We start from the raw sequence: 26595 nt of genomic DNA on the forward strand, positions 1-26595 counted from the left end.
CATGGTCCCTTCCACTTCCACAGACAAGGCAACAGAATTCATACCTGTTTTGTCTATGTATCCATGACAGCAAGGGGTGGCTTTGGGTATCACTCACAAATACAGGAGGAAGTTCATCACCTCAATTTCATGTGTAAGAAGCTGATGAGTGTTTACTGCTATTTGTCTTTGGAACATAAAGACATGTGGATGATGACTGGGAGGTTTTTCAGGTTCTCTATTTGTTGTTGGCATGACCAAGTAAGTGTTTTGTAGTCTGGAAAGGTGACCAAATGAATGTTCTGTGCATTTCAAACACAAATACAGGAATGTTCTCCCGAGGGAATAAATAAGCTTTCAATAGAATTGGTTCATGTTGACACAGTGTGGGTGTGATTATCTACTGCTGCTGTGGAAAAAGGACCAGGTGTTTGGCAGTTCAGGTCACTGCTGTGAGCATTTGCCATGACTGACACTCTTGTGATCCATTTTCCATGTTTAGCTTTGTAAAGCTGTTCTATAGGATATGCTGTCTGCTGATGTGCTTCAAAACAGTGTATCATGAGAGAAATATGTGACATGGATATTTCTTACATCTTTCTACATTTATAGGTTTCCAGAATGGCTGGGTTGAATTGGTTGGAAGGTGATGTTTTCATTTGCAGACTCTTAGGTGATGAATGGCTGTTGTCTTTATGATTTGTGACTGCCAGACTTTCCTGTATGTTTGGCAATATTTTGTCAGCCACTCAAGAGACAATTGTGTGCAGAAGCAAGACAGAACTACTCTGCTTGCTGCAGGCAGTAGTGGGGGAATATGATGCTTTGAAACAAGCTTAAAGAGTACATTTGGCAAAGATACATATATACAGTACAGAAAGATGTGCTAGAAGTTCCAGGTGCATATCACAGGCAGATAACTCTGGTGATGACTTCTGTTCATAAGGAGGAAAATGATTGTTTTTTGTTAAAGGAAGAAAGTTTAAAAATTAAGTCTTCAAAAGTCTTCAAATTAACTCTGGCAAAATTAAGTCTTCATGTTGATGTCTACTGGTTCCTTTGTTAAAGGGTGCATTCAGAAAATAGTTTGCCTGACATATCATTCAAGCATCTCTTGCATTCATGGCACCATCATGTAGATTGGTGTTTTACTAAGGGTTTTCTGGCTGTCCATAGGCAGCAGAGGGATAAAGGCTTAATTGCAATCACTGCAGCTGCCCTTGTAATTAAAACTGCCCACAGATCAGAATTACACATTGGTTTAATGCAGCTTTAAGTTCAATAACAAGGAAATAATGCTTCTTCCTATTTGATTACTTCATTTTTAAATTAATTGCTGTGTATTATTATACACTGATGAAACAATCTAACCTGGGAAAAATACTTCTGCAACCTTTCAGGATTTCTGTCTTTTAAACTTGTGCTCTTGTGCATTGTGATCTGCAGAGGAGAGAGAGGTTTCAGTGAGGACAGTGTTTTAACATTTGGCAGTGCCTGGATATTTGACTGAATTTGAGTGAGAAGGAAGATTACTTGATTGCTGCAGGTTTGTGGAAATTTCAGGCATGAACAGAATTTCTTGATGAACAAATGGGTTTTTATTGCCAAACAAGCCTTAAGCTGCCAGTGAGCAACTCTCATGGATCTTGTGCAACAGATGGACATGTGTGTGAATACACTGCTGTGCTCCTCTGAGTAAACTTAATTGTATCAAAAGTAAAGCTCACTTGCTTATTCTACTTCAGACAAACCAAATGACTCTGAATGAGGGTGATTTTTTACATATTTGCAATTTAAGTTGTATGATATTGTCAATCACACGCCTTCTGGCTGTACTGAATTTCTTGGATCAAACCTGCAAAAATTCTGTGTGTGCAGCAATTAGTTTTTTGCAGACATAGTAGCAGGCTCAAGTATGAGGATTAACAAGGCATTGCAAGTATGTACCATACACACAGTGTCTGATCCTTGGCCCCAAATGGGCACTGAGTCAGAAGCACTTGCCCTGTGGGCAGTGATTCATAATTGGTAAATCTTCAGCTGGAACTTGGTGGGGAAAAAAATCACTGCCAGCAATTCCTTCCACTAGACTTGAACAAAAACTTACCCACGTCCACAAAAATATGATCTGGTGTCCTCTTCCTGAATTTACTTTATTCTAATAGGTGACTATCCAATTGTTTCTCCTTCTCAAAAATATGTGGGAACGTCACAGTTCACAAATGAGCATTGCTGTGAGGGAGATGCTCGTTGTTAGCGTTCATTGTTAGGTTTGCCTTTTGAACATGCATGGCTTTCAAGCTTGCATTTCCCAGTCTGGGTTGTATTCATTGTGCATGTTTGTTGTTTTTTTTTTTTTTCCTTTTTAGTGGACTATATTGTGGAATATGACTATGATGCAGTGCATGACGATGAGTTAACAATCCGAGTTGGGGAAATCATCAGGAATGTGAAAAAACTGGAAGAAGAAGGATGGCTGGAAGGGGAGTTAAATGGCAGAAGGGGCATGTTCCCTGACAATTTTGTGAAGGTGAGTTTTCTGCATTGGCTTGATTTTACTGTGATGGTGTGGCTGGGTCACTGTTACTGAAATAGTTGGAATACACAGAAGTTGTATTTGTAACAGGATGGTTTATTTTTTTAATGGGAAGACATTCAAGGTGCTAACATTTTTTTAATATGCTTTTGAAGATTTTTAAAATTAACTTCTGCTGTCTGTTCTTACTTTAGCATTTATTTTGCCCTGTATCCTTGCATTATGTGTTCTGTGTCACTCTGACTTCAACCAAATTGTTTGTAGCTATGGTTATCTGCTTTAGTGGGATGAACTTATTAAAAAAACAAGAATATAAAAAAACCCTAAACCTACCCCTGCAGAAGACAACCAGCCATGAGAGAGTTAGCAAAGCGGGGTCACAGGTCATCTATAATGAAAAACTGCATCCTCAGGCTGTGCTGATGTGGATTCTTCAGCCTTGTTCAAGCTGCTTTATTTGAAGGGGCAATTCTGTTTTACCCTGGACTCTGCTGCTGGCACTACCTTTTTTTGTGACCCTGCAAACTCCTTGGTGTAACAATTCCATATAGTCCAAGTGAATGTAGGTATTCCTGCCCCTTTTGAAGTGAAATGAATTCCTTTCAAACCAGAATTGTCCATTGTATCTTGCTGTGATACTTTCATGTTGCAAAAACCTAAGGGGATATTGGTCCAGTGCTATAAGCACTTCTTTACACTTACTTTAAATTTGACAATTTTTCTGAAAAATTGAAAAAGTGAAATTATTATTTTCTGATTTACTGTGAGGGGTTTTAAGATTTTCCTTTTAAAACTGATGGGAACAATCCAGTTGTTCTCAGAGAGGGTCTCCTACCAAGGGAAAGTTTGTACAAATGCTTTTCACTTGTCTAACATTTTCAAGTTGTTGGTAGTTTAGTTCAAAGTAATTTTTGGGTTTTGAGTCCTGTATAAATAGTAATTTGACCTCAATTGGTGTTTGATGATCACTGTGCTGATGTTCTTAATTAACTCTCAAGTGATGTGTAGGGAGAAAGCATCAGCCTTGGCTCTTTGCTGCTCTGTTTGTCAGCAACTTGTCCTGGGTCAGATGTGACATGTTTCTGTGTTAATTACCGTACTTGTTGGGTCTTTTCTTGCCCTTCTGCAGCTGTGGCTTTTATAAATTTTGTTTAAAATTATTTCCATCCTGATATCTCAGCTGCAGGTATTTTTAACTTTCCAGCTGTTCATATGTGCATGGCATGGTCGGATGTCCTGAATTACAGAGGACAGTCAGTTTTCTAGAAGGTGTAGGGTTTGGAGAAGCAGAAGGGAAGTTGTGTAGAAGAAAATGATCACTTTTGTTTCATGACAACAGGGGTTAACTTGCCTTTTTGGTGCTGGAGCTGAGTGCAGTTATGAGGCTGATCTTGGGAACTTTTCTTCAAGATGGTATGTTTAGGCTGGAAGGCTGTTGTGCAGTGGTGAGATCATGGGAAAGCATTAATTGTTATGGACGTGAAAATGGTGTGTTTTCTTCATGGTTAATTTAATTATAGTTTCTTTGTAAAAGTTAATTTACAGATAGTGATAGCTTGAGAGACTATTTCTGGGAAAGCTGTTGCAGGAAAGTGTTTTGGTGGTGTGTTGTTGTTGTTTGTTTGTTGTGCCTCCTCTCAAACCATGCTCATTTGCTGCTGAGGTGGGTTGTTGGATCATGCTGCAGGATCTATGGGATATTTCTATGACCAGACTGCTGCAAGTACCAAGCCTCAGCAGCTAAACTCAAATGCCCCTTCTTGGCCTGGTGTGCTGTTAACACCTGCAAGGTGTGGGTGGCCTGCTGGAGGGGGGGGGAAATGAGCTCAAGCAGGGCTGGACTTTGGCCCTGTGAATGAGGAAAGTCCCTGGAGAGATGGATTTCTTTGTTTGCTCCTGAGAGCAGCCACCACCATTGGGAGTGGTAAGAACAGCGAGGATGCTGACAAGAAATGAGTATTGCTGACTTCTCATGACCCACATGAAAGGGAAAGAGCACAAGAGTCTGAAAGAGGACAGAAATGTGACCAGAGAGCACAAATTGCTGTGGGCAGTACTAAGGGTTGCACCAAGTTTTACATGTTTGGTTATAAAATTCTGGGGCTCTACTTAAATATTTATCACTTCCTGAAAGGATCATCTTACTCTCCTGTTATGAGTGTAATTTCATGCATTAAATGAGGATCTGGCCTAAATGCATTATGTGGTTAAATTTGTGGCTTATTGGTAACATATATATATATATACACACACTGGTTTGTTATGAATTGAACTGTGGCCAGGATATAGCCTCTCCATGGATGGTAAATTTTAATTTGTGCTGATCTGGAAAAGATTAAAATTTGAAGCTGAAAGTGCAAGTATTATCCACTAGATTTGCCTTCATGTGTAAAATTTAAAAATATAATAAATATGACAGATTAAACTGGATAAAGACAAACGTGTTTTCTTTTTAAAATGTTAGATGCTATTAGAGAAGATATTTTTTTTTTTTTAATAAATAAAAGCCTTTGATTTTCATCAACTGGCTGAGAATTGGGAGGAAGTTTCTAATTCAAGCTAGTTGGTTTTGGCTAATTTTGTTAGTTTGTCTCTTCTTCATCCTGTGTGAGGGCAGGAAAAGAGCTTTTTGCCTTGGTGCCAGGTGCAAACTGTCCTTGGCTGCTGGGCAGTGCAAAGCTGCTTTTTACCTGTTAGAGGGACAAGCAAAATGTGGACCGGAGGATTATTGCTGCATGCTGCCTGAATATGTTGGATGCCCCAGATTCAGACTGTATCCTCACTGCTAAAGCAGATCAGTCCCCTTCTGTTCCCTCCTTCTGGGCTCTGCCCATACATAGGATTTACTGCCATTTTATGTCACTTCTAGTGCTTTGACAAATGCATCTTTTCTGTCTGAAATATGACTAAGTGCTGTCAGCTTCATTTTGGGTTGTTAAAGCAGGAAATAGATTTTTTATTATGTCTTCCTTTTATTTCTCAAGTCTCCTAAATATGCAAAATAATTTTAAATCGTGGTGGTAGGCTTGTTTCATGCAGTGTTAGCAGTTGGATCTTTGCTGTCAGAAGTACAGCAGAGGAAGCTGAGACTGTATTTTTAATTGGGTTAATTTGTTGTACAGTGTGGGTGTACTAAGCACTATGTGACTTTGAAGCACTCCTGTGGAGAAGGGAATTGATGGAAGCTTCTTGTGGATACTATGGATACTAATGTAATGCTGATGCTTGGCACCTTATAACATCATTTGGTAACTTTTTGGTTGGGTTTTAATGGTTTCTACCCAAGCCTTTTCCATATTGATAAGGAGATCCTGGAGAATGAGCTTGGTGATGTCTGGTTCCTGGTGCCAGCTGAGACCAGGATGTTTTCTGTGAGCCCATCACTTGCTGGGTTAATGAGCAGTCTGAGATGCTCTGTCTCAAAAGGTGCAGCTCTTGGTGCTGACTTGCATCATTTTGCTTTAAAAGAAAGAGAACTGGTAGTCTCAGTTAAAGGGAACCTCATAAAGTTTCTGAAACCTCCTCAGATACTACTGTTCAGTGCCACCGTGTGGGGTGGGGAGTGGGAGGTGTTGTAAAAGTTTGCTGTGAACTCTGTTTGGGGGATGTCCAAAGCAGTCCTAAAATGAGGAGATGGTGGTAAATGTACAGTTGAATACAAGCAGGTTAAAAAAAAAAGTGCAAGCAAAAAATTACACTGCCTACTTATGAAGCTCATTTCCTTGAATTCACTTTTCAGTGCTGCAGCTTCTTAAAGATATTCTGCCTGTATTGCAGAGCTGGGTTTTGGAGTGCACACGTCTCCAGTGTTATTAACAAAACCTAGTCTGAAATTCCTGGTTAAACTGTGTGCATATCCTCTTTGAGTGGGGTTGAAATAGAGTTCTTGTTTCTGACATTGTAACTTCCATTTATCTGCTTCTTCCTGTATGGGCAATTTAAAATAAACAACTTGATAAATTCCTGAAAGGATTTAGCAATGGAACCTAGCAGACTTTTATTGTTTTCTTTGAGAGCAGCTTTTCCTTTCTAAAATCCATCACGGTGAAAAATGTGCACACATTTGTGATTTAGAGAAATGTAGTAATGCCGTTAGATGGAATGTGTGAGGGTTTTTGAGATATTAATGTGTGTGGAATGTGGAAGACTTTTTGATTTTGGGTTGGGTTTTACCTGTTTGCTTCTAGACTTTATATAGACTTTACTTTCAGTTCTCTGAAAGTAAAGATTGAGTCCATGCCTCCTCTCCTTCAGGAAATTCCCCAGACCTCCCTCTTTTCTCTGGCCCAATGAGTCTTAACTCCTTTTTTGTATTTACTTTGACAAGATGGACTAAGATTCGTTTTTGTTGATTTATTTGTTTTGAGTAGTTCTATTCACTCTCCAGACACCTGTTGTGTTGATAACTGAAAGTGATGATTTCGTATTCATCCTTCTGCTTATTTTCTTAAGGTTTTTGTCGCTACGTAGCTGAGAAGTTTTTTTTAAGAACTGAAGTTCCTTGTTTTATTTCATTTATTGCTATCTTAGTTTTGTAAATAGTTGTATTGTGAGTAATAGGCTTTACATGGTAGTAAAACCAGTTTGATCATAAGCTCATGGCAGTAACTCAGATGAGGGAGGAGCAGTGCATAGATTAATCAGTAGCTCTCGTCAGTTAAGGCAGAGAAGTTTGCCAGCAGGCTCTGGGGACGTTCTGGTGAGCGAGCAGGGCACTGCTCTGAGCGAGTTTGGGCCATGCAGCCCCTCAGCCTTGGAGCTGGTGCAGGGGCAGCCTCCTGCCTGCACAGGTGTGAGCAGCTGCTGCTGCTCTAGCACCGAGCCTGGATCCTCTCCAGGTTAACACGTGAACTTTGCTCACTGTGACATTTTTCTTCCTCCCCCTAAATAAAAAAAAATCTGTAACACTGGGCGTGTTCGAGCAAATATGTCCTTGGAAGTGGTAAGCTTGTTTTATTTTCCATATGTTCTTAACATCAAATGTTGTAAACAGACTTTGTGTTCGGGGTAGTGATTGGAGACAGCATGAATTTAAAAATAATGCTTGCAATATGATTTTGAGAGTTTACTTAGTATATGATGTAAATTCTTGGTCTTAGAATTGTTTGTGTAATAAAATTACTTGGGGTTGGTTTAGCTCATGTCCCCTTCTGTAGTATAGGGAGATGCTTGGAGATTGCAGACAGCCAATTTGCTTGCAGAAAGAGTTCCTTTCTAAAAGGATGATTTGTTTTTAGTTGATTCTTTATATTCAACTTCCTGGTCTGTGTGTTTGTGGAAACAAAACACAGCCCAAGCCTCTTTTCTTCCCTTTTCATCACCCCTAGATGAACACTTTAGAGTAGCACAGCTGATCTACCTTCTTAAGCCTGTGTTTGCTGCCTCTGTCCTGTATTACCACTGTTGGGATGCTGTTAAACACAAGTGTCCTCTGAGCCAGTGAGAGTTTTGTCTGAAAGCTCTTTCAAGCATAGCATCTTCCTTAATTCCTTTTTAAAAATTGATCTCACCCAGAACTTTAAACAGGACTCATGGAGCTGGGAGGGATCACAGACAAGACAGACTCTTCTAGGTTAGTTCTAATCTGGGCATGATTAAAGAGTGTAGTAACATCAGTTAAAAAAGCAGATGAATAAATAAACTTCTTCAGCAATGGGTATAGGTTAAGCCATATTTAGTTTGAAATAAATAGGATGTATTTAAGGACTAGAATAAAATATCTATTTCCAAAATGTTGGCATCTGCTTCTTAAAGTATTCTGTCCAAAATCTTTGCATCCAAGTAAGGCTTGGAGAAAGCAAGATACACAGCAATTTATCAATCCTGTTGGTCAAATTACAATTTCAGTTTATACAGCCTTTTTCTTTGCTTTATTATTGTTTTGAAGAAACTGTCACCACTAGCAGTGGGTTGTGCAGGGAGGTGACAGAGTGCTCAGAGCAGCAGTGCTTCCCATGCAGAGCAGGGAGCCCTGCTGGTAAGAAGGTGATGTTTGCTTCAGAGCTGGCAGTTCTTGTTTCTCAGAAACAAAGATTACATGCAAGATTGAAAGCCATATTAAGTAATTTCAGTTTCAGTGCTGAGTATATGAGAGAATTGCTGGGCTCTTTGTCTTCAGGCAAGGAGTGAAGCTGAGCACCCAGGCTGGTGCTTTAACACCTGTTGCCAGTACATATGATGTCAACCCATTGTTCCTGCTGATTTTTCTTCAGGCTTTTAGGGGAAATAGGGCCACTGGAGGAGAGTGTCATTTCAGGGGGTACCTTGTGGGTTTGCCTGAGCTGCACCTGTTAATCCCATCCATTGGCACATGCCTGGGATTTGTGAGAATGGTGATAATGATTCCTGTGCTTGTGGGGTGAGAGACAAGTCTCTGCTATCCAACTGTTTTGGCTGGAATAAACAAGGAAACAGTTTTTTTTTCCAACTGGAATGTTGGTAATTGGCTTGGGTGAGCCTTGCTTAGGATGTGGAAACTATTGTTTCTAAAAACAACAGTAAAGAAAATTAAATCAGCTGAAAACATTGACAGATATAACGAGTGGCACAGATATGTCAGCATTTTCGCTCTCTTTCAGAGCTCACCATGATTTATTCCCACTCCTGTGATTTTCCAGTTGAATCACTGAATTGACTGCCTGGGTTCAGACCAGTTGGGTCCCAGCCCTGTGAAGTCCCTTTGTGATGTGACTGTCTCTGTCATGAAGAGGGGAAGTCTGGAGGTGTGTTTGATTTAGCACGGTAGAGCTGCTGTTGCTGACCCAGCTCTGCCCACAGAGCCATTTGTGGGCACCTGTGTGTCAGGTTGTCTTTTCAGCTGTCACCACATCCACACAGGAATTTCCTTTGTTGGTGTTGGTTAGGGATGTGTGAATTATTTCATATTCCAAGGTAGTATAAGTGTCTTGTTTAGTAAGAAAAAGCATGCAAAAAGTTGACTATTTGAAATATTTATCTTGATGGTCTGCTAGATCTGAAGTGTCACAAATGCTTTCCTCAAAAGTGAGCTATTTAACTGCAGGAAATTTGTTGAAATTATGTGCCCCTTTCCTTGTCGAAGATGACATGTGCTTCAAGATGTTGAAAAAAATCACCTGAGAAGAAGATTTCACTTTGCATTCACAAACTATTGTTTTATGTATGAATATTTAAGAATAAAAATCTGTGGTGTTGTGAAGTCTTCAGTGGCTGAATGTGAACGCAGAATAGGGAAAACACTGGTGATTCTTGTAATATTTAGTATCTTTTCAAATATGGAATATATATATGTTGATACTGTGTTGTGAAGAGCATGAGAGAAATGGAAAAAGCTTCTAAGTTTTGGCTCAGTGGCAGCACTGATATGGAACTTTAGGGAACTTAAGGTGCTGTTCTGAAGGACAGAAGGATAAAGTGTGATTAATGACCTCTGTGAATACTGCTTAATATGCTAATCATTCCCTCTGATTTGAGTTATCCAGGTTTGTTGCTTGTACCTGTGCCTCTTGCTTTCCTAAATGCCATATCAGCTTGTGATGTTGCTCTGTGGTAACGGCACACTCCTGGATACTCCCAGAGCTGCTCTGATTGAGCATGATGGTTTGTGTGGAATGAGCAGCAGGTTTATACGTGTCCTTATTCATGTAATCACGTGAAGCAGTCTGCTCCTTTGTCCATCCTTATTTAGTTGTTACACTTCGTTCACGTGTAATTTTATAGCTTTCTCTCCAAGCAGAGGAGCAAGGCAACCATTCCCTGCCTGGAGGCTGCAAACAGGGTGTGCTTCATCAGGAGGTGTTTGCAACCATCACTGAGTAAACTGCACAAAGTATTGCTCAGGCAGCAGAGACTGAGTGGGCTTGTGCAGGAACATGACTTTTAAGTTTAGACTTTCCCTGTGTACAGAAGTCTTAAAATGCAGCTATAAATATGCACTCTGGAATTAGCATATGTAATAAGACCAAAGAAGTCAGTTATCCAGGTACTGTTTGCTGTAATGTTTGTTACATCCCAGGAGGCTCTGGCTGCACATTCCAGCCATGTAATTGTAGTCCTTTGCCATATGTCTCATAAATCAATGTGTGTATACACCGAACACAGTTAATGATAAATCGGTTCTTTTGCTTTTTATGAGGTGGAACGAAGTAATCTAAGTATGAACTTGAAGCTTAAACCTGCACAAGGGTAGCTCATCTCTGTCCTGTCATCTCTTAATATTTGCACCAATCGTGAATTTTTTGTTTGGCGGCTCATCTTTTTGGAGGGGGAAATTAGGTGTTCTCTACTGTAGTGCTTTCAGTATTGAATTTCAAATGTATGTGTTCCTTGAACACTGGCTTTATTCAATATTATGAGCTGATCTGAAAGTTTATTGTGGTAAGTATTTTCTAGGTTTAACAAGCTTTTTTAATGCTCTTCACTTTGTAAAAATATATTTTGGTGTATGTATGTGAATTCATTAGCTCTGGACTTGGAATAAGCTTTTGAATTCTTAGAAACTGATGGTGATAAGCATATTACATAGATGCTTTCAAAACAGGAGTAGAAAGCAAGATGCATTTTCAGTTAAAACTGTTAGTTAATGTAGGAATCTCTGGTAATGCCTAATCTTTAAACCTTTTCTAATATCCACTGAGACTACAGATTTATATTTTTAGCCCTTATTTGACAATCTCTTAAGCATTTAATTTTGTGCCCTGGGCAAGACTTGTGGAGGGATGTGGATGTGTCGGTGTTTTAACTTGTGGCCACGAATGAAATGCTGAAGGTTTTATAGGGAATGCAAAGAGATGATGCCTTGGAAAAAGGATGCAGGGAAGAAGAAAGCTGGGTGCAACAGAGTGGAGGCAGAAAGACAGGTGATGGTGAGGAGGAACAGGGAATGTTCTGAGTTGAGCATCAAAGTGAACCTGTAGTGGTTACTGGATCCCACATTTCTCTGGACCAGCAGGAGAGGCAGTTAACTGGGAGAAGGGAAAGAAATGTCTTCCTCCCTTCCCGTGGGGGGGAAGCGGATAAAACGTGCTGGAGCTCTGTCTTGCCTTCTGCCACATGTGATTCTTGCTTTCATTGATCTGAAGCACTATTTTGTGGCTGATGGTTGACAGGACATTAACTGTTATTGTATAAAACAATTGCAAGAAATAGAATTAAATTTTCATATATATGTATTAGCAAATATAATAGAGAATAAATGCAATCAGCATTTTAAAACACTTTTATCTGGCTATGAACATGACAACACGGTAAAATATTCTTAAGGTATTCTTTTCAGAAGTATTTTAAAATGAACTCTTTTCTTAATTAAATGGTTGGGAAACATTGATGTAAAGATCTGTGCTTCCTCTAGTTACTCCTGTTAATTTAGGATTCCTTGCTCTGCTGTTGGTAGACCTGGTGAGCTGACTGCTGAGCTTTCCTGCATCTGGGCTTTCAGGTTTTGTTTGAGGTCTCTTTTGTATTTTGCCAATATTAACAAGACTTCATGTCAGATTCTGTTTTGACACTTGCTTGGTGCAAAGTTTTTACATATACAATTCTCCATGAAAAAATTGAATTATTTGTATATATAAAAACTATATGCATGTATTTTTATAATCTGTATCAAAATCTGAAACTTTGAGCCTACTTCTACATTACCTCTATAGAGTGTTCTTTATGTAGAAAGTTCAGCTTTTTCTCTGCTCTTGACCTTCAAGTATCACAATTATTCGATGACTCAGGTTTTACTCTGTAAACCTGCAGCAATTCAGTTAATTTTTTATGCTTCCTGGAGATCCCACTTACTCCACATGTTGCATATTGTGAGAAAGAAGTGATGGCTTGCCTGATTGATAATTGTTTTCCTCCCACACAAGGAGACAGTGTGATTAAAAGATCTATATTTAGCATAGATTATAACACATGTAAAAATATTGGTAATTTGTTAAACTGTGTTATGTGATGTGGGTGTGGTTTAATAGAAAGCAACAAGTCAGACTGTGAAGAGACAAAGGCAGGGAGTGATGCTGCCTCTGTTGGTTCAGCGTGATGGAGGGTCAGCACTTAAACCCAATGATTCACTGTTAAATATTCCCTACTTCAACCATAAATTAAGCCCCCAAAAATAAATCCATGACACCTGTTACACTCTCCAGGAGGTAAGTTGTCCTGCAAAAAAAAAAGGCTATCCATCTTGTCTGTTGTTCAGATGGTAGCTGTTTTCATCTTTAGGTGATTTGTTTCTATTTTCAAGAATAATGTTTAATTCTCTGGAAGGTCAGGGGCAGCTTCTCACCTCTCCCAGCCGAGCTCTTCTCCTGGGAGCTGGAACCTGTTCTGATCTCCTGAATGCTCCAGGGAAGGAGCTCAGCAGCTTCTCAGCTATTTTGGTCCATGGATTTTCTTATGTTTCCCTTTAGCTCAGGTAAAGTAATGAGACAGGTAGGAATAGCTGCACATTACTCATCTTTCTTTTGTTGCCTTTATTAAATATTTTGCCTCTGGGCACCGACATTGAGGATGAGAAGTCATGTTTTCTACTCAAGGAAGAGACACAGGCAAAATGAAAGGATGTGGGATATCTAAGGTTTAAGTGACTGGAGCTCTTAAGGCTGCCCTGTGCCTGCTTGTCTGTTGCCGTTACTAAAACTGGAAATGTGGTGCCTAAATAATTAGTTATGTGAAGATTTTTGTGCTCCAGGAACTGAGGTTTCATTGCTCTTGAACAGGTTACAGATGACAATCTCTCCTCTCTAGGCAGCTGTACAGATTGTGATATATATTTATGTACAGTCACATTTCTATGTGGCTTTTTCAGGAATGGGATTTTGCAGGCTGTGAACTTGTATAAACAGAATTATTGCCTGCTTCCAATCCCTCCCTCTCCCCTAAAATGACAGGTTCAATTCTGAGTTACTTATTTTCTACTCAGTAAAATGTGAGTCATGGGCTTAATTTGTCAGTCCATGGGTTCTTCATTGCTATTCTGATGGAGAAGAAAAGAGATGAGATAATTGTATGTGTAGGCTCAGACATACATTTGTGTATTCTTTATCTCAGCCCCTTTAGAGACTGAGACCATTATCTGCTGCTTGAGATCTTCCTTTAAAATGTACTCAGCCACTAAGAGTAATGCACATCATTTTTGCACAAAGTAATGTTACAGTGGAATTAATATAAGAAGTCTAAAGATGATTGTTCCTTGTATAATAGGAGGAGATGGCAGCTGATGCTTTAATATTTATGCTTGAAGAATCTAGCTAAGGATTTAGATTTGCTGGATAATGAACTTCTCTGTGCCCTATAATTCAGGAATAGACTTTGTATTTTTAAGTCTTGGCCTTTCAGACGCTCTGACCTGCTTTCTGCATCTCCACTGCCTGCCTGATTTGAGAGCTCTTGGCTTCTGGCGAGGGAAGCGGGGAGGATCCAGCTGTCCCCGCTGGAGCCGTGGTGGGCGGGCAGTGCTGGAGGGGAGGCTGCTCCTGCTCGCCTCGGAAGTAGGTCAGGAGTGCCCGCTTGTTTTAACCGCATCGAGAGGCTGTGCATGCATTTACATGTGTTGCATTTCTGCATGCATATAAAGAATAGTTCTTGCATCACATATTGCTGCACTTAGAAGATTTTGAGATTTTTATTTGTAAACATACACATTTTTTTGAGGGATTATTAAACCGTGACAGATGCAATTAAAGCAAAAAGCACTTTTTTTTGTTTGGCTAGTTAAATTTATATACTTGTTTTTTGCCTATCAGGCTGCAGTGAGTTTTAAGTGTTGTGAAATACATATTTAGTGAAGATTATGAAAACTTCAAACCTTTATGACTACTGCTGTAGTTCACAACAGAGCAAGTGGGTGGTTGCTTCCCAGTGGAGTGTGTTTCATGCCAAGAGACAGTCTGTATTGACCTTGTACTGCCAAGTCATAAATGCATAAAATCTGCGCTGCTCATGGAAACACTGACAAGCCTTGAACTGCAATGAACTGGCAGAATTAAAATATTAAAATTTCCAGCTGCAGTTAATGTCATATTTCCATTTTGGTTTTGCTGGCATTGGCCGCACCTCAGAACAAGATGAAGCATCCTGGAGCTTTTTGTTGGTATTATCACAACACAGACTCTCTGATAATTTGTGTAAACAAGGCTGACTTAAAACCCCACCAAAAACAAAGCAAGAAAACTGCCTTGTGAAACCCATGGACAGGAGTCTTGGACATGTTCAGGTTGGGTATTGTGGGACCTGTAGGCAGTGTCATTTTCCAACACTGAAGTTCAAGCAAGCTGTTTGGAAGAGATGTAAGAATTGCAAACTCATATTAAATGTTATTAATAGGGCATGAATTAATGTTTGCATCAATAACTGTCAGTTTCGAGAGATCTTTTTGTAGAAATTACTTCCTTTGTGAAAGGAGTCATAAGAATGATACCCAGGATGAAGATGCTGGCAGGGGTGATGGGTGTGTATGTCAGAGGATCCTGATGTGTGCTTTTGAAAATGAATCTCGGAGCACTTCCCCTGCTGTTAGAAGACTGATGTGAACTACAGGGTTGTGGTGTAGTCGACCACATGCAGGTGTGGAGACCAGGGATTCCTGAATTTGTTTCAGTTTGGTTTAATTTTAATATGGTTTATTATGCCCCAAGGAAGGATAATTAATGTTGCAGTTCTTCTCTAACAATGAGAACAAAAAAATGTTCTTGCTTTACAAGAATGTTACAAAGGGTAGAGGGTTAAATATGAAAAAACAGTTCCTGGCCCATTTAGGCATTGGTTACTGACACCTTCTGTAGTTCTTTGTCAAAACTAGATTTATGCCTGGCTGCTGTGGCAGAACTCTCTTGTGTGGTTGTTTCTTCTCTCCTTGCTGCAAACAGCTCCATGTGATGCTCCAGTGCTGTTTTCTGATACACAAAGTAAAACGTCACAGTCGACTCTGATTCAAACCTGGCTGGTACCAGTGCCATACCCATGTCTGCTCCTTGTAAATCTGGTACATTTGCAGTCTCTGCTCCTGTTTTTATCACAGTCACCTTGAACTTCTCCTTACATCCTCTTTGCTTTGTGTGTCTTGGATTAGGCTGATTTCTCTTAATTGTGTATTGAAGTGTTCCCAGCTTTCCTATCCTGGCTGTGGTAGGAAGGTACAGAGAGTACCTGGTGTTGCCGGGCTCTCCCACTGTCTGATTGTTTTTGATGTCTGCTGAGGAAATTCTTCATCAGTAAATCTTCACCCTTTGAATCAGGCAACAAGATTTTCTGTGTGTAATGACTATACACAGAATTATTTTTGATCCTATTTTTTTATATAATTACACTGTACTTCCTGCTAAAATTTGCCATTCTCTTGTGTTAGACCCACAGTATTTTCTACCTGTCACTACTTCAGGTGGACACTCAAGCCTGGCAAGAAAGTTGCTTAAGCATTCCTCTTTTTGGTTTTGGGTCTTTGGTCTTTTGTAGTTGGCACTGCTTTTGTCTGAAATAATTTCCTTTTATTTATAACCTATCCATTATTTTCCTGCCTTTGATGCTGGACTTAAAAGCATATTGTCTGTTTAATTCAAATTACTGATAAGGTGGTGCTTATCTCATAATATTTTCTAGCATTTGGAGTGGTGTGTGTGTTGGTTTTTGTTCTTTTTTCATCTAATAAATAAATTAAAAAAAAAAAGTAATGTTTTGACCGAACTGCCTGTGTGGAGCTTGCCCAGCTTGCCCACTTCTTTTTTGCATCTCTGTGCTTTTTACAAAGCAATTGAAACAGCTGCTTCTGAAGTCTTTTGCAAAGTGCTGACCTCGGGAAGGAGCCTGGAGCTGACTCCTCACTGGAAAGTGTTAAAATTGAGAAACCTGGGGAAGTACTAGTTCCTGGTGCAGCTTGGAGATTTCAGAGCCTGTATAAATTGCATAGCGAAAAGTAAAAAAAAAATTAAAGATCCAGGGGCAGGCAGAAGCACTCTAGGCAGATTTTCAAGTACCAGTATGTTTTTAAGATGAGCAGAATGGCCTTGTCAGCAAGGCAGCTAGAAAGGCGTTTTGGAGATGACAAACTTTTCAGCTGTAGCCAAATTTAATTGCTTATGGTTTTATCAGACTTCTAAGTAATGGGCCTGAGAATGACAAAATCTTTGAAATGTTAAATGTCTACTCAAATGGGAGGTAGGCAGGATACTGTGCTATTCAAGAGGAGTTAGTTTTTAGTTTGTTTTGGATTTTTTTGAACTTGGAAGATGGCATGGATCTCAGCAGAGCTAAGATCTCCAGGGCAGAAGTCACTGTGGAGGAAGGAGAGTAACAGCAGGAACTACTCTCGACTGTTTTCTAAAAAGCCTTTTTTATGTAATGTAGATGAGTGGGAGGAAAAATCCTGCTGTCTCTAGTCTTGCTCTGTTCTTTTGAGAAATTGAAAGATGCTTTGGTCCGTTTAACTTGAGGTTCATAGTATGTTTGAAAGCATCAGTGGGTGTTCAGACCTGCTGAGTTTTCCAGCTGGACAGCTACAAGTAAGAAAGCTGGGCTGTAATAGTCCAAAAAGCACCAGACAGACAGTCCTGGGGAATATGTTTCTCATATTTTTGGCATTTTATCAGTGTATGGGCTTTTTTGTCTTGAAGCTCATGTTCAAGAGTTCACATGACAAGAGTAAGTGTATATATATGCCTTGCCAAGTCTGTTTTCAAGTATTAAATATTTTACTGCAGCTACAGCTGCAATAACTCCTAGAGTTGTTAACCAGTGGCTACTGATGGTGGATACAAGAATTGTGAAGTCGATCACAAAAAGCTGCAAGTACTTATGGGTGTTTGCATCCCCAGGGGTGCTGTGGAGCAGACAGGACCATGGGTTAGGAAAGGGATTCAACAGCTCCAGCTGCAGGCACAGGAGGGAGGGGAGGTGATCCATCTCCCTGATGGAACCCTTATGGGTGCTCTGGGAGCATGGGAGGATCTGAGCTGCAGGAGCTCTAAAGCGCATCTGGGATTTTGGCTGCTGGAAGCTGTGTTCTGCAAGAGATGAGCCATTGATCCGACTTAATGGGTTTGTTCTTGTGCAAAGTGATGATTTCCTTCTTTCAGAATATCTGGTCTCCAGTGGAATCCCATTAAATGAGCTGATGCAGTAGAGTGACTGTTGCTGCTTGGCCTTTTTGTCAAGAACTGGTGCTTTCGTGTTTATAGGCTTTTCAGTCTTGTTTGGCACAATCAATTTCAGTGCTACCATTCTAATTTAGAAAGATCAGGAGAGTGGGAGACATTAACCAGAAAAATGGTCTCTCTTTTATTTTCCTCTTAGATCTTCCCCCTCACTTGCTCCCACTCTGTTTCTAGGACTCACTTTCTTTTCTGCTCACATCTTTCAGCAGTGCAATTGCATCTCTTGTCTGTAAACACCTTGGAGCTTTCTGGGGCAGAGATGATCACCTAATACAGCTTTATGTATGAAAATATTTTAGTACCCTACCCAATGGTCTGTCATTCAAGTAATATTTATATTCTTAAAAATGTTTTCAAATATGAGCTGTTTCATAAAAATTGTAATATGAGACTTCTGGATTCAAAGCTCCTTTTCTGAGATTTAGAGTAGATGGCTAAAATACTGCCCCTTTTTCTGAATTTTCTCGGTGCATTGCCTGTTTACTAGCACAATTATATGGAAAGGTCAAATTTATTACAGTCTTGGGTATGTTTAATTGTAGGATGAAGGCCATGATTTTTGAGTATAATATGTTGTTATACCTCAAAGGGTAAGTACCTGAAATGTGTCAGTCTAAGGTGCACCTGTTTAAAAGCACTGACCTCTTGGGTGATTTAAGTGGCCTCTGAGTCTTTAAATCTCTTGTTTCAGGAAGTTAAGAAGGATGTAGAGCCCAAGGATGATGCTGTGCCACTCAGGAGGGAGAAATCTGGCAATGTAGCCAGCCTTGTGCAGCGAATGAGCAGCTATGGGCTTCCAGCAGGAGGATTTCAGCCTCATCCCCCGTCCAAAGGCTTCAAGAAGAGTACGTGGTCTTTCCAGTTCCTTCAATTGTGCATGCTGCTGACGTGCATTTTAAAAATAAACATGAATTATTTAATGCATGACTTAGTTTTAAGGTTACGTGGAAAACTAGTAACATAGGAGGAAAAACTGATTCAAAGACAAATTTTGCTCTTGTATGTATGGGCAGAAAGCTTAAATGTAGCTTTTAACACCAGTAATAGGGATGAATTTTCCTGTGAACAGGATTTAGACTCCTTCCAGATGTCAGAGAGCTCTGTAACTTCATGTGAGCTCTGTTTGTATTATCAGGTATGTGAATGGAGAGCTGCAGGCCTGTTCATGATAATAAAAAATTTTCCTGTGGTCATTTTAAAAGAAAAATTGAAGTTTTGCTACAAATTCAAGGCTTTGACAAGGAAGGACTGTATAGTTCAGATTTTTCCTGATAGGCTTGCTTCTGGTGTGAAATAAGGTGCAGTTTGTGGTATTAACAAAAAATAGTAGTTTTCCTTTTGTTCTAACAAACAGGATGGCAGGAGTGTAGCACTGGTGCTTCTGTATCTGTGATTTCTTTGTTATAATGCCAGTTTTTATATTAAGGTGACTAAAGGCTAGAGAAGAAAGCTTACCATTCCCTGCATCCAGCAGATGGGCTTGTGATTTGTATTTGGTCATACCAATCTCTTGTAAGATATTGCTTTAAATTACTGTGGCTTCCTCTGTCTTAAAAGGTTTTGAAGGCATTTATGATTTAGGCGTGCTTTTTAAAAGAAGTTGAGACCTTACTGGTTCTGGCATGTTTATGCTTTGAGGTTTTGCTTATATTCCACTAGTAGTTGTTTGAAACCCTGAAACAGGACCACCACCACCCTTACAAATATTTTGAGACTTTGTTCCAGGAAACTAAGGATTTAAAACCACTTTTTAGTGACTCTGATCTGTGTTTGCATGTTGGCAAAAGCGTGTAGGTGCCTATTGGGTGTTTACACAGCAGACTATGGAAAAAATATAACCTGAAAGATTAATGCTGGTCCTAGATAAATACAGCCAGGCTCTTATGGGTCCATCCACCCGGAGGTACTGTAGGATTCTGTGAACGTGATCTCATACCAGTTCAGCTGTCAGCTATTGTTCTGGTCACCTTAACCCTGGAATGTTCCCATATTTTCCATGTCACATCCTCATGCTGGTGGCTGTGGCCAGGGTAGAAGGTACAGCTTGGTCTCTTTGCAGGGCTCTGGCTACTCTCATCCTTCTGGAGAAAGTGGTGTTCAAGCACTTCCCTTTAGGCACACAGCTGTTTACCTGCTGCAGTGACAGTCTCTGCATTTCCATTTCACTTGCTGTTCCCTTTTTCCTGGAAGACTGTTTGAACAGCTCCTGCAGATCCTGTTTGCTATGTGCCTGGGCAATCACTTGCTTTCTAGAGCTAAGTTATCTTTGTGTTTCTGGTTTTTCACTTGCTGAAATGAGGTTCACAGTGTTAAAAACAGAGTTAAGTTTCTTTCATGCAGCTCTCCCTGAATTCAGGTATTTTTGTGTCAGGTAGGTGGTAAGCTGCAGGCAGAATTCCTATCAGTTAGATGTCTGCCTGTGTTTAGCAGAAAGAAAATACAGAAGTTGTGCTAAGTTACAGCAACAAAGAGCTAAATTTGGTTTACCCTATGCAAAACAAACAAAACCTGAAGCCACACAAGTTGTTTTGGGAAGGGACAGAATTGCCTGCAGGCTGCCAGCCCAGCAGTCCTGCAGCAGCATGTGAAGCTGGAGTTCTGTTCTCTGAGAGGACAGGCTCCCTTCCTAGGTTATTCTAGGGATTTTCAAAAGTGGGAGGCAGTACTTCCTAAATTGTGTCACTGGAAACAGACCTCAGAGGAGAGGGAGATGTGAAATGCATCCATGGGTTCCCTCCCACTTCCATTTAGATATAATTACACTATGAAAAGGAACACTGAGATCAGATTTATGCCAAATGGCAGTGACTTTTAAATTTGCCTTTTTTTTGGTACCGGTTAATCTCCTACCAAACAGAAGCCTTGAAAGCACTGCAGGAGGAAGTAAAGGCTATTGAACCATTTATTGCAATTACTCTGAGCTGAACAATCCCTCTGGGCTCGTGCATGAGTTCCTGTGGAGGTAAAAGCAGGGTATATTATGTGGGCAATTATGTGTTACTAGAAATAACCCATAAAGCTTCATACTTCTGGCTTATTTGTTTCTTGCATAGATCATATACCAGCATGTAGAAAATTCTTGATTTGGTGAGCCCTCTCTCAGAAATTTTAGATGCTTGATGCCTGGCCTGTTTTGTACTGAGAATGCTGGGTGTGGTTTTTTAAATGCATTGCTCTGGACTTTGAACAGTGCTGTAAAAAGACAAGGATCAATCTTGGAGGCACTGTCTGTGTTTTGAAATGTTTTTACACAGCTAATCTTAATTGCTGAAGCTTGAGTGTGGAAGGAGTACAAAGTCTAAGAGAGAGAGCATGGAAATCACACAGCTCCTGTAAGCTTAGGCTTTACCACTTCAAGCTTTTGATTGATATTTTCATTTAAACTCTGGCAGATTGTTTTTGAGGAGGATAGGGAGCATGCATGGGTCATAGCTCAAGATGATAATTGTCTTCAAAAGCATGCTGGCTGCTCTGTTGTGGAAGAGGTCTGAAGGCATGGCCTCTTGTTTGAAGGAGAAGTGCATAAACTAGGTTCAGTAGGAGCAGCGCTCCAGGATATGTGCAGAGTAATTAGGCAGTGTGGGTTCACACCACTGTGGCTGCAGGGCTTGAGTTCTCAGAAGCCACTTCAATGCTCTCCCCTCTCAGGATGTCATTTAGTCTTTTTAATGTCTGCAGTGCTTTAGTGGTATGGGGCAAACAGCTAAAAACTGCACTTGATTTTAATCTTGCCTTTGTTGAAGACTGCTAATTGACAGTTTGAATTACTGGATGCCATACTGGCACTGAGAAAAGGTAGGGTTTTTTTTTTTAATTCACAGATAAAAATGAGTTCAGATTTTGAAATATGAGCCCAGCAAATGTTGGCATTACCGCAGAGCTGTGGTTAGCAAGGTCCTTGTTAGAGGCCTGAAGGTCTGTGAGCTCTCCAGTGTGGTGCATAACAAAAGTTCTTCCTGCTTTCAGGATTACTTAAGGACTGGAAGCTCAAACTTTTCTTTTTTTTTACATTTTCTTCCTAGTAGATACTAACTGGCAGTGATTGCCATTCCTGCAAATTTTGGTTGGGAAATAGCTTGAGAAATCACTGTAGTGGGGATTTACCTGACTTGCTTGTGTCAACATGCTTTTTATAGCAGGTTGGAAATTGGTATAGTGTTCGTTTATCAGAACCATGGCTCCCTAGCCTAAGGTGACCCAAGCAAACCACAAAATCAGGATCAAAAGCTACATAGCTTATTGGAATGGTTTCTGGGTCTTCAGGAGCAGGGTGTAGGAAGGATGGTTCTCCTTTATGAATGTTCTTACTTCTGGTGTTTCCCTTGGATCAGGGTCCAAGAAGCGGCAGTGCAAAGTGCTCTTCGACTACATCCCGCAGAATGAGGATGAGCTGGAGCTCAAGCTGGGGGATGTGATTGACATCATTGATGAGGTAAGCTGTTCTACAGAGCTGGCCATTCATGTGCTGAGAGTCAAACCACTTTTTTGGCTGATTATTTGTATTACAAGCATGTCGGGAAAATAGCATGGGAAGTAGTGTTTTTGCGGCTAAAATTAATAATTCTGGAGTTTTTTCTCTCAGGATCTAATACTAAAACTATGAATGCTAGATGTTTAGAAGAAATATTTTATCATCACAGTAATAAATTGTGATCTATTACACAGATTCATTTTTTGAAAGGGTTTTGCAGTTCTTTGGCCCTGTCTGTGTGATCCTTGGCTTTAGGATGCTTTGTGGTAAAACTGTTGGACCAGTTTCTTTAGGCAGACATACTCCAAATTGATACAGGTGAAAATGTTATTTGACTTGATTTGCCAGTTTCAAGTTCTCTTGTAAACCCATTGAGTTGGAGTGGTGGTTTCTTATCTTTTCTTACCCATGTGCTTCCTTGGTGTCTGTTCCATTCAATAGCAGTGGTGGGAAGCTTGTCTGTGTCAGAGGAGTGTCTCTTCCAAATGTGAAATCTGTCAGGGAAGCTGTGGAAAAGATCAGAGTGATTGTGGAAGGAACGTTTTTAGAACTCAGTGGAAAACTTCTGCACAGCAGGCTCTGACCTTCCCACCCCTTCTGGTGCCATCTCTTCCTCCCTGAGGCTCCGAGGAGGGAGAGTGAAGTTTTCTTCCTAGACATGTGCTGTTGGTGGTGCTTTTTAAGTAGCTTTATGGGACTGTGTTTTTCATGTGCATGACCCTCTTTGGAAGAGAGTGCTAACCCGACAGTTGCCAGGAAGGACTTTTCCATTTTCCTAGCAAGGAAAAAACTATGTCCTTAGATGCATTTGCACTAATACTTCCAGAATTTAATATCTGAGAGTAAACAGAGCAAGTGACTTGCAAAACCTGCTCACTAAACTCACAGTTTCATAAATGCCTTCGTGTGTGGGTGTTTTTTTGAGGAGTGTTCCTGGGTAACCTCAGCAGTTTAATTTGTGGATGGTGCCTGCACTGGCAGTTGTGACTGGATGGTCCAGTGTAAACATTCATGAGAGAGCGCGTACAGTGAACTATTGTGGAAACAACTCTTTTGCTTGCACATGTTGGCATCTGGAATTATTTTCAGAGGGGTGTGTGGTGTCATGTACCAGAGATGGCCAAGTAGCCAAAGAGAATAAAAAAATCAGAGCATTTCCTCATCTGGTTTCTTAAGGAAGTGTGGATTATATTTTATTATTTAGATTTTTTTCTGTTAGTTGCCATGCTTATTCCTTTTTTGATGATTTGAAAATATGTTTTTGTACTACCAGGTCTTTGCTACTTCTTTGACAAATTTTTAGGAAAATGCTACCTGATAGAAAAATAGTGCAGCTTAGTATGGTCACAGAACTGTTTGCACAGTTTTCATGGTGATGTAGAAAAGACCTGACAGGTGTAGACTGTGTCTGTCTGCTTCATGAAACTGTACTGATGGGACCAGAAATGTAAAGAATGGTAGAAAATCCTGTCCATGGGTTGTGCAATATGCTGGGATAACTTGTCTTAGGTAATTTGTCCTCATTACTGTGAGATAGTTTGCGTCTTTATGTTTATATGTAAAAGGTGTTGTTTCTGTGCATGCAGATGACTTGTAACTTTTACTTCAAGGAAAAATTGTTTGGTCACCTCTTTCTGTGGGGAAAATAAGGTAAAATCAGCTCTGTGATGGGGATTGGCTCTATCAGTTACTTGAGAATAATTCAATATTTAGCCCTTGAGTGCTTTTTGTAAATCAAGTTGATATAAATGACACCACTGATCATGAAATCAAAGGTGAAGGCAAATGGGTTCAGCAATTAAATGGTTGATATTGAAGAGAGCAGAAGTAACTTTTTGGGAAGAAAATTGTGTAATGTGCTGGCTGAATCCACAGGGCTTTTTGTTTCTAGAAAGTCACGTGGGTTTTACACATGAAGAACATGCACAGAGTGCACATGGTGACTGTCATTGCTCTAAAACCTTTGTTTCTCCTTTATATCTTCCCCTCTCTTCTGTCAGGAGCAGCAATAAATAGCAGATTTATTTTTGTAGTATTATAGTTTTAGTATTTGCATGCTGTTTTTTCAAGCAAAATAAAATGTCATATGTCATATAACATCATTAGGGAAGTTTTTAGAAAAAAAAGAAAAACACAACAGATTGGTAAAGCTGCTTATTCCAGCCTTCTTCCCCATTTTTTCTTTGGAAGTCTGCATTTTTGTACAAATAAGTTGATGAGATTGACACTGAAAAAAAAGTTCTGGTGTGTGTACCAGAGCTGTACCTCTCTCTTGTGGAAATTGGATCATATGATAATATTTTGGAATGGTGGAGAAGGGTTATGAAATTGTCATCTGTGTTGCTGCTGCTAACAGATGTGCAGATGTTCTCCACCAAAGCATGGAGAGCTTCTTTAGCCTGTGTCATAATGTTGATGAAAGAAACCTTTTCTGGCAATGCAGTTTGTGTCTAGTCAGGGGTTTATATAAAGGCAGTATGGTGAGGAGGCTGAGCGAGTGTGCCCAAGAAATTTTGGGTTTGTTCCCGAGTGCCTCTGAGTTGGCATCACTTTGCTTTCCTGTAAAGTGCTTTGCTGACCACATCTCTTGGCAGAAGAATAAATGGATGCTCAGGTCACTTTCTGTACTGTAACTATTAAAAGTCCCTTTCTCAGGCTCCTGAGTGAGTGGTGTGAGTGAGTCAAGGCATTTGTATTTTAATTTTCTGTTATGTGTTCCATCAAACCTGAGGTGCTGGAGCCTGGGCAGCACTTGCCAGAAATCTGTGCTTAAAATTTGTTTCAGAGGCCCAATCTCTGAGTTTGAACCATCCACAACAAAGCTGTATTTTCATACCAGGATGCCTTTCAAAACAACAGTGCTATTTTCATTGCCTGTGTCTGCAGCTGCCAGGTTCTCCCTGGGCTCCGCTTGCCTGGAGGTGGAGTGGCATTTAAAAACCATGCCTGTGTGTCAGGCATAGTGACCTAAAAAGCCAGGCTATAAAAAGATAGTGCAAACAGCTGCTGCTTGGTTGGCTTTTTCCTTTTCCTCTTGCTTTCCTTTCTTAAAAACAGCTTTCCAGCCTCAAAACAGGGCAACCTAAATAAAAGATTCTGAAGATTTATCTTCATTATAGTTTTTAACTGGTGCTCACTAGGTAAATAAACTGAATTCATTTACGACATTTTGAAAATTGTTCATAAATTCAAAGGGCACAATTCTTAGTCCTTTGGTATCATTTTACCCCATAACCTCTTCCTGCCCTGCTTTTATTTGTTCTGCTTTAGACCATGTGGAGTACTCCTGATAAACTTTCCAATATGTTGCTAGACTTAGGACTGTGGTGTACCTTCACAAAATCCTTGTGGACTTGGTGAGGTTGGGGCAGGTCCCTGCCCCTGTGGTGCATGTAGGGCCAGGCTGTGTTGTTCAACCTCCTTCTAGATGGAGTGGATAGCTTAATTTTCCATTTCTCTGATGTCCTTAAGGACTTTTCTGTGTTCTACCCCACATTATCTGTAGAAATTTAATCTTTCAAACTCATCTTTTGATCAAAATTGTGTGAAGCTGCCCTGTGGATATGAGGCCATTTGGAGCAGGACTGGTGGAAACTGGACAAGACAGAGGAAAAGACAGATGGACAGCAAGAGCACATAAAAATTTCCATGGAGACACAGACTCAAAGTTTCATCTGCATTTCATTAACAGTTTAATACTTCTTTGTTATGTTAAATGTGCAATGCCTCTTATTCTGTTTTGAGAAAGTTGATGAACATTTTTCTGCTTTTTGGGATTAACTAGACTGGGCCTTAGTCTCCTGTTAGGATCATTGCTGTAGTGATACAAGTAACATTAAATTGTTTTCTTCCTCTTCTTTTTGTCTAATACTTCTACATGTTTGGTACGTTTCTGTACAAAGAAATTGTGATAATTTGAACTTTCCCCAAAGCTGGTTGTAGAGTTTGTATGGAATTGAAAGCAATTTCCTTTTACTCCATTGATAACGTGCAAAATATTTCTATACAGGTAGAAGAAGGATGGTGGAGTGGAATACTAAATGGCAAGGCAGGGATGTTTCCTTCAAACTTTGTGAAAGAATTGGAATCAACGGATGATGGAGAAACACAGGATGCTCTGGATGACACAGGTAGTGTTCTGTTTGTTGCAAACTCTTAGCAAAGTAATTTTTGATTTCTGGTATAATTTGGGGTATTATGGTTAAAGTACAACAAAGTTGTAAAGAATTCAGTCTTCCTAAGAATGATGTTCTCATTTCTTTCCAGAAAGAGTTAATGCTGAATATGAGGATACATGTCTGCTCCCATTTTCACTCATAATAAAATTGCAGTCAAAGTCTTAATCTTGCAAATGTGTGGTATACACTTTATCACTAGAAATTTTATCATATTCAAAGTTGATATTTTTTAGACTTGGATATAAAATTATTCTTTTGTTTAATAGCTTTTTTCAGTCTTATTCTCACAGACATGAGCTCTCTAAAACAGAAAAT

The 26595-nt window shown here is 39.9% G+C and overlaps 1 protein-coding gene across 2 annotated transcripts in view; it reads left to right on the forward strand.

Annotated features, from left to right (window-relative positions):
- CD2AP (CD2 associated protein) overlaps positions 1-26595 on the forward strand; it is a 76650-nt gene that overhangs the window by 19184 nt on the left and 30871 nt on the right. The window contains exons 2-5 of one of the 2 annotated variants that reach the window (XM_071439537.1): positions 2349-2509; positions 18323-18476; positions 21963-22063; positions 26112-26232. In XM_071439537.1, the coding sequence (XP_071295638.1) occupies positions 2349-2509; positions 18323-18476; positions 21963-22063; positions 26112-26232 (537 nt within the window). The remainder of the gene's footprint in view (positions 1-2348; positions 2510-18322; positions 18477-21962; positions 22064-26111; positions 26233-26595) is intronic. The other variant, XM_071439546.1, reaches the window with a different exon arrangement.

This window comes from Agelaius tricolor, unplaced genomic scaffold (assembly GCF_023055355.1).
Source record: "Agelaius tricolor isolate 1412-34295 unplaced genomic scaffold, bAgeTri1.0.p SCAF_1, whole genome shotgun sequence".
NCBI classification, from domain to species: Eukaryota; Metazoa; Chordata; class Aves; order Passeriformes; family Icteridae; genus Agelaius; species Agelaius tricolor.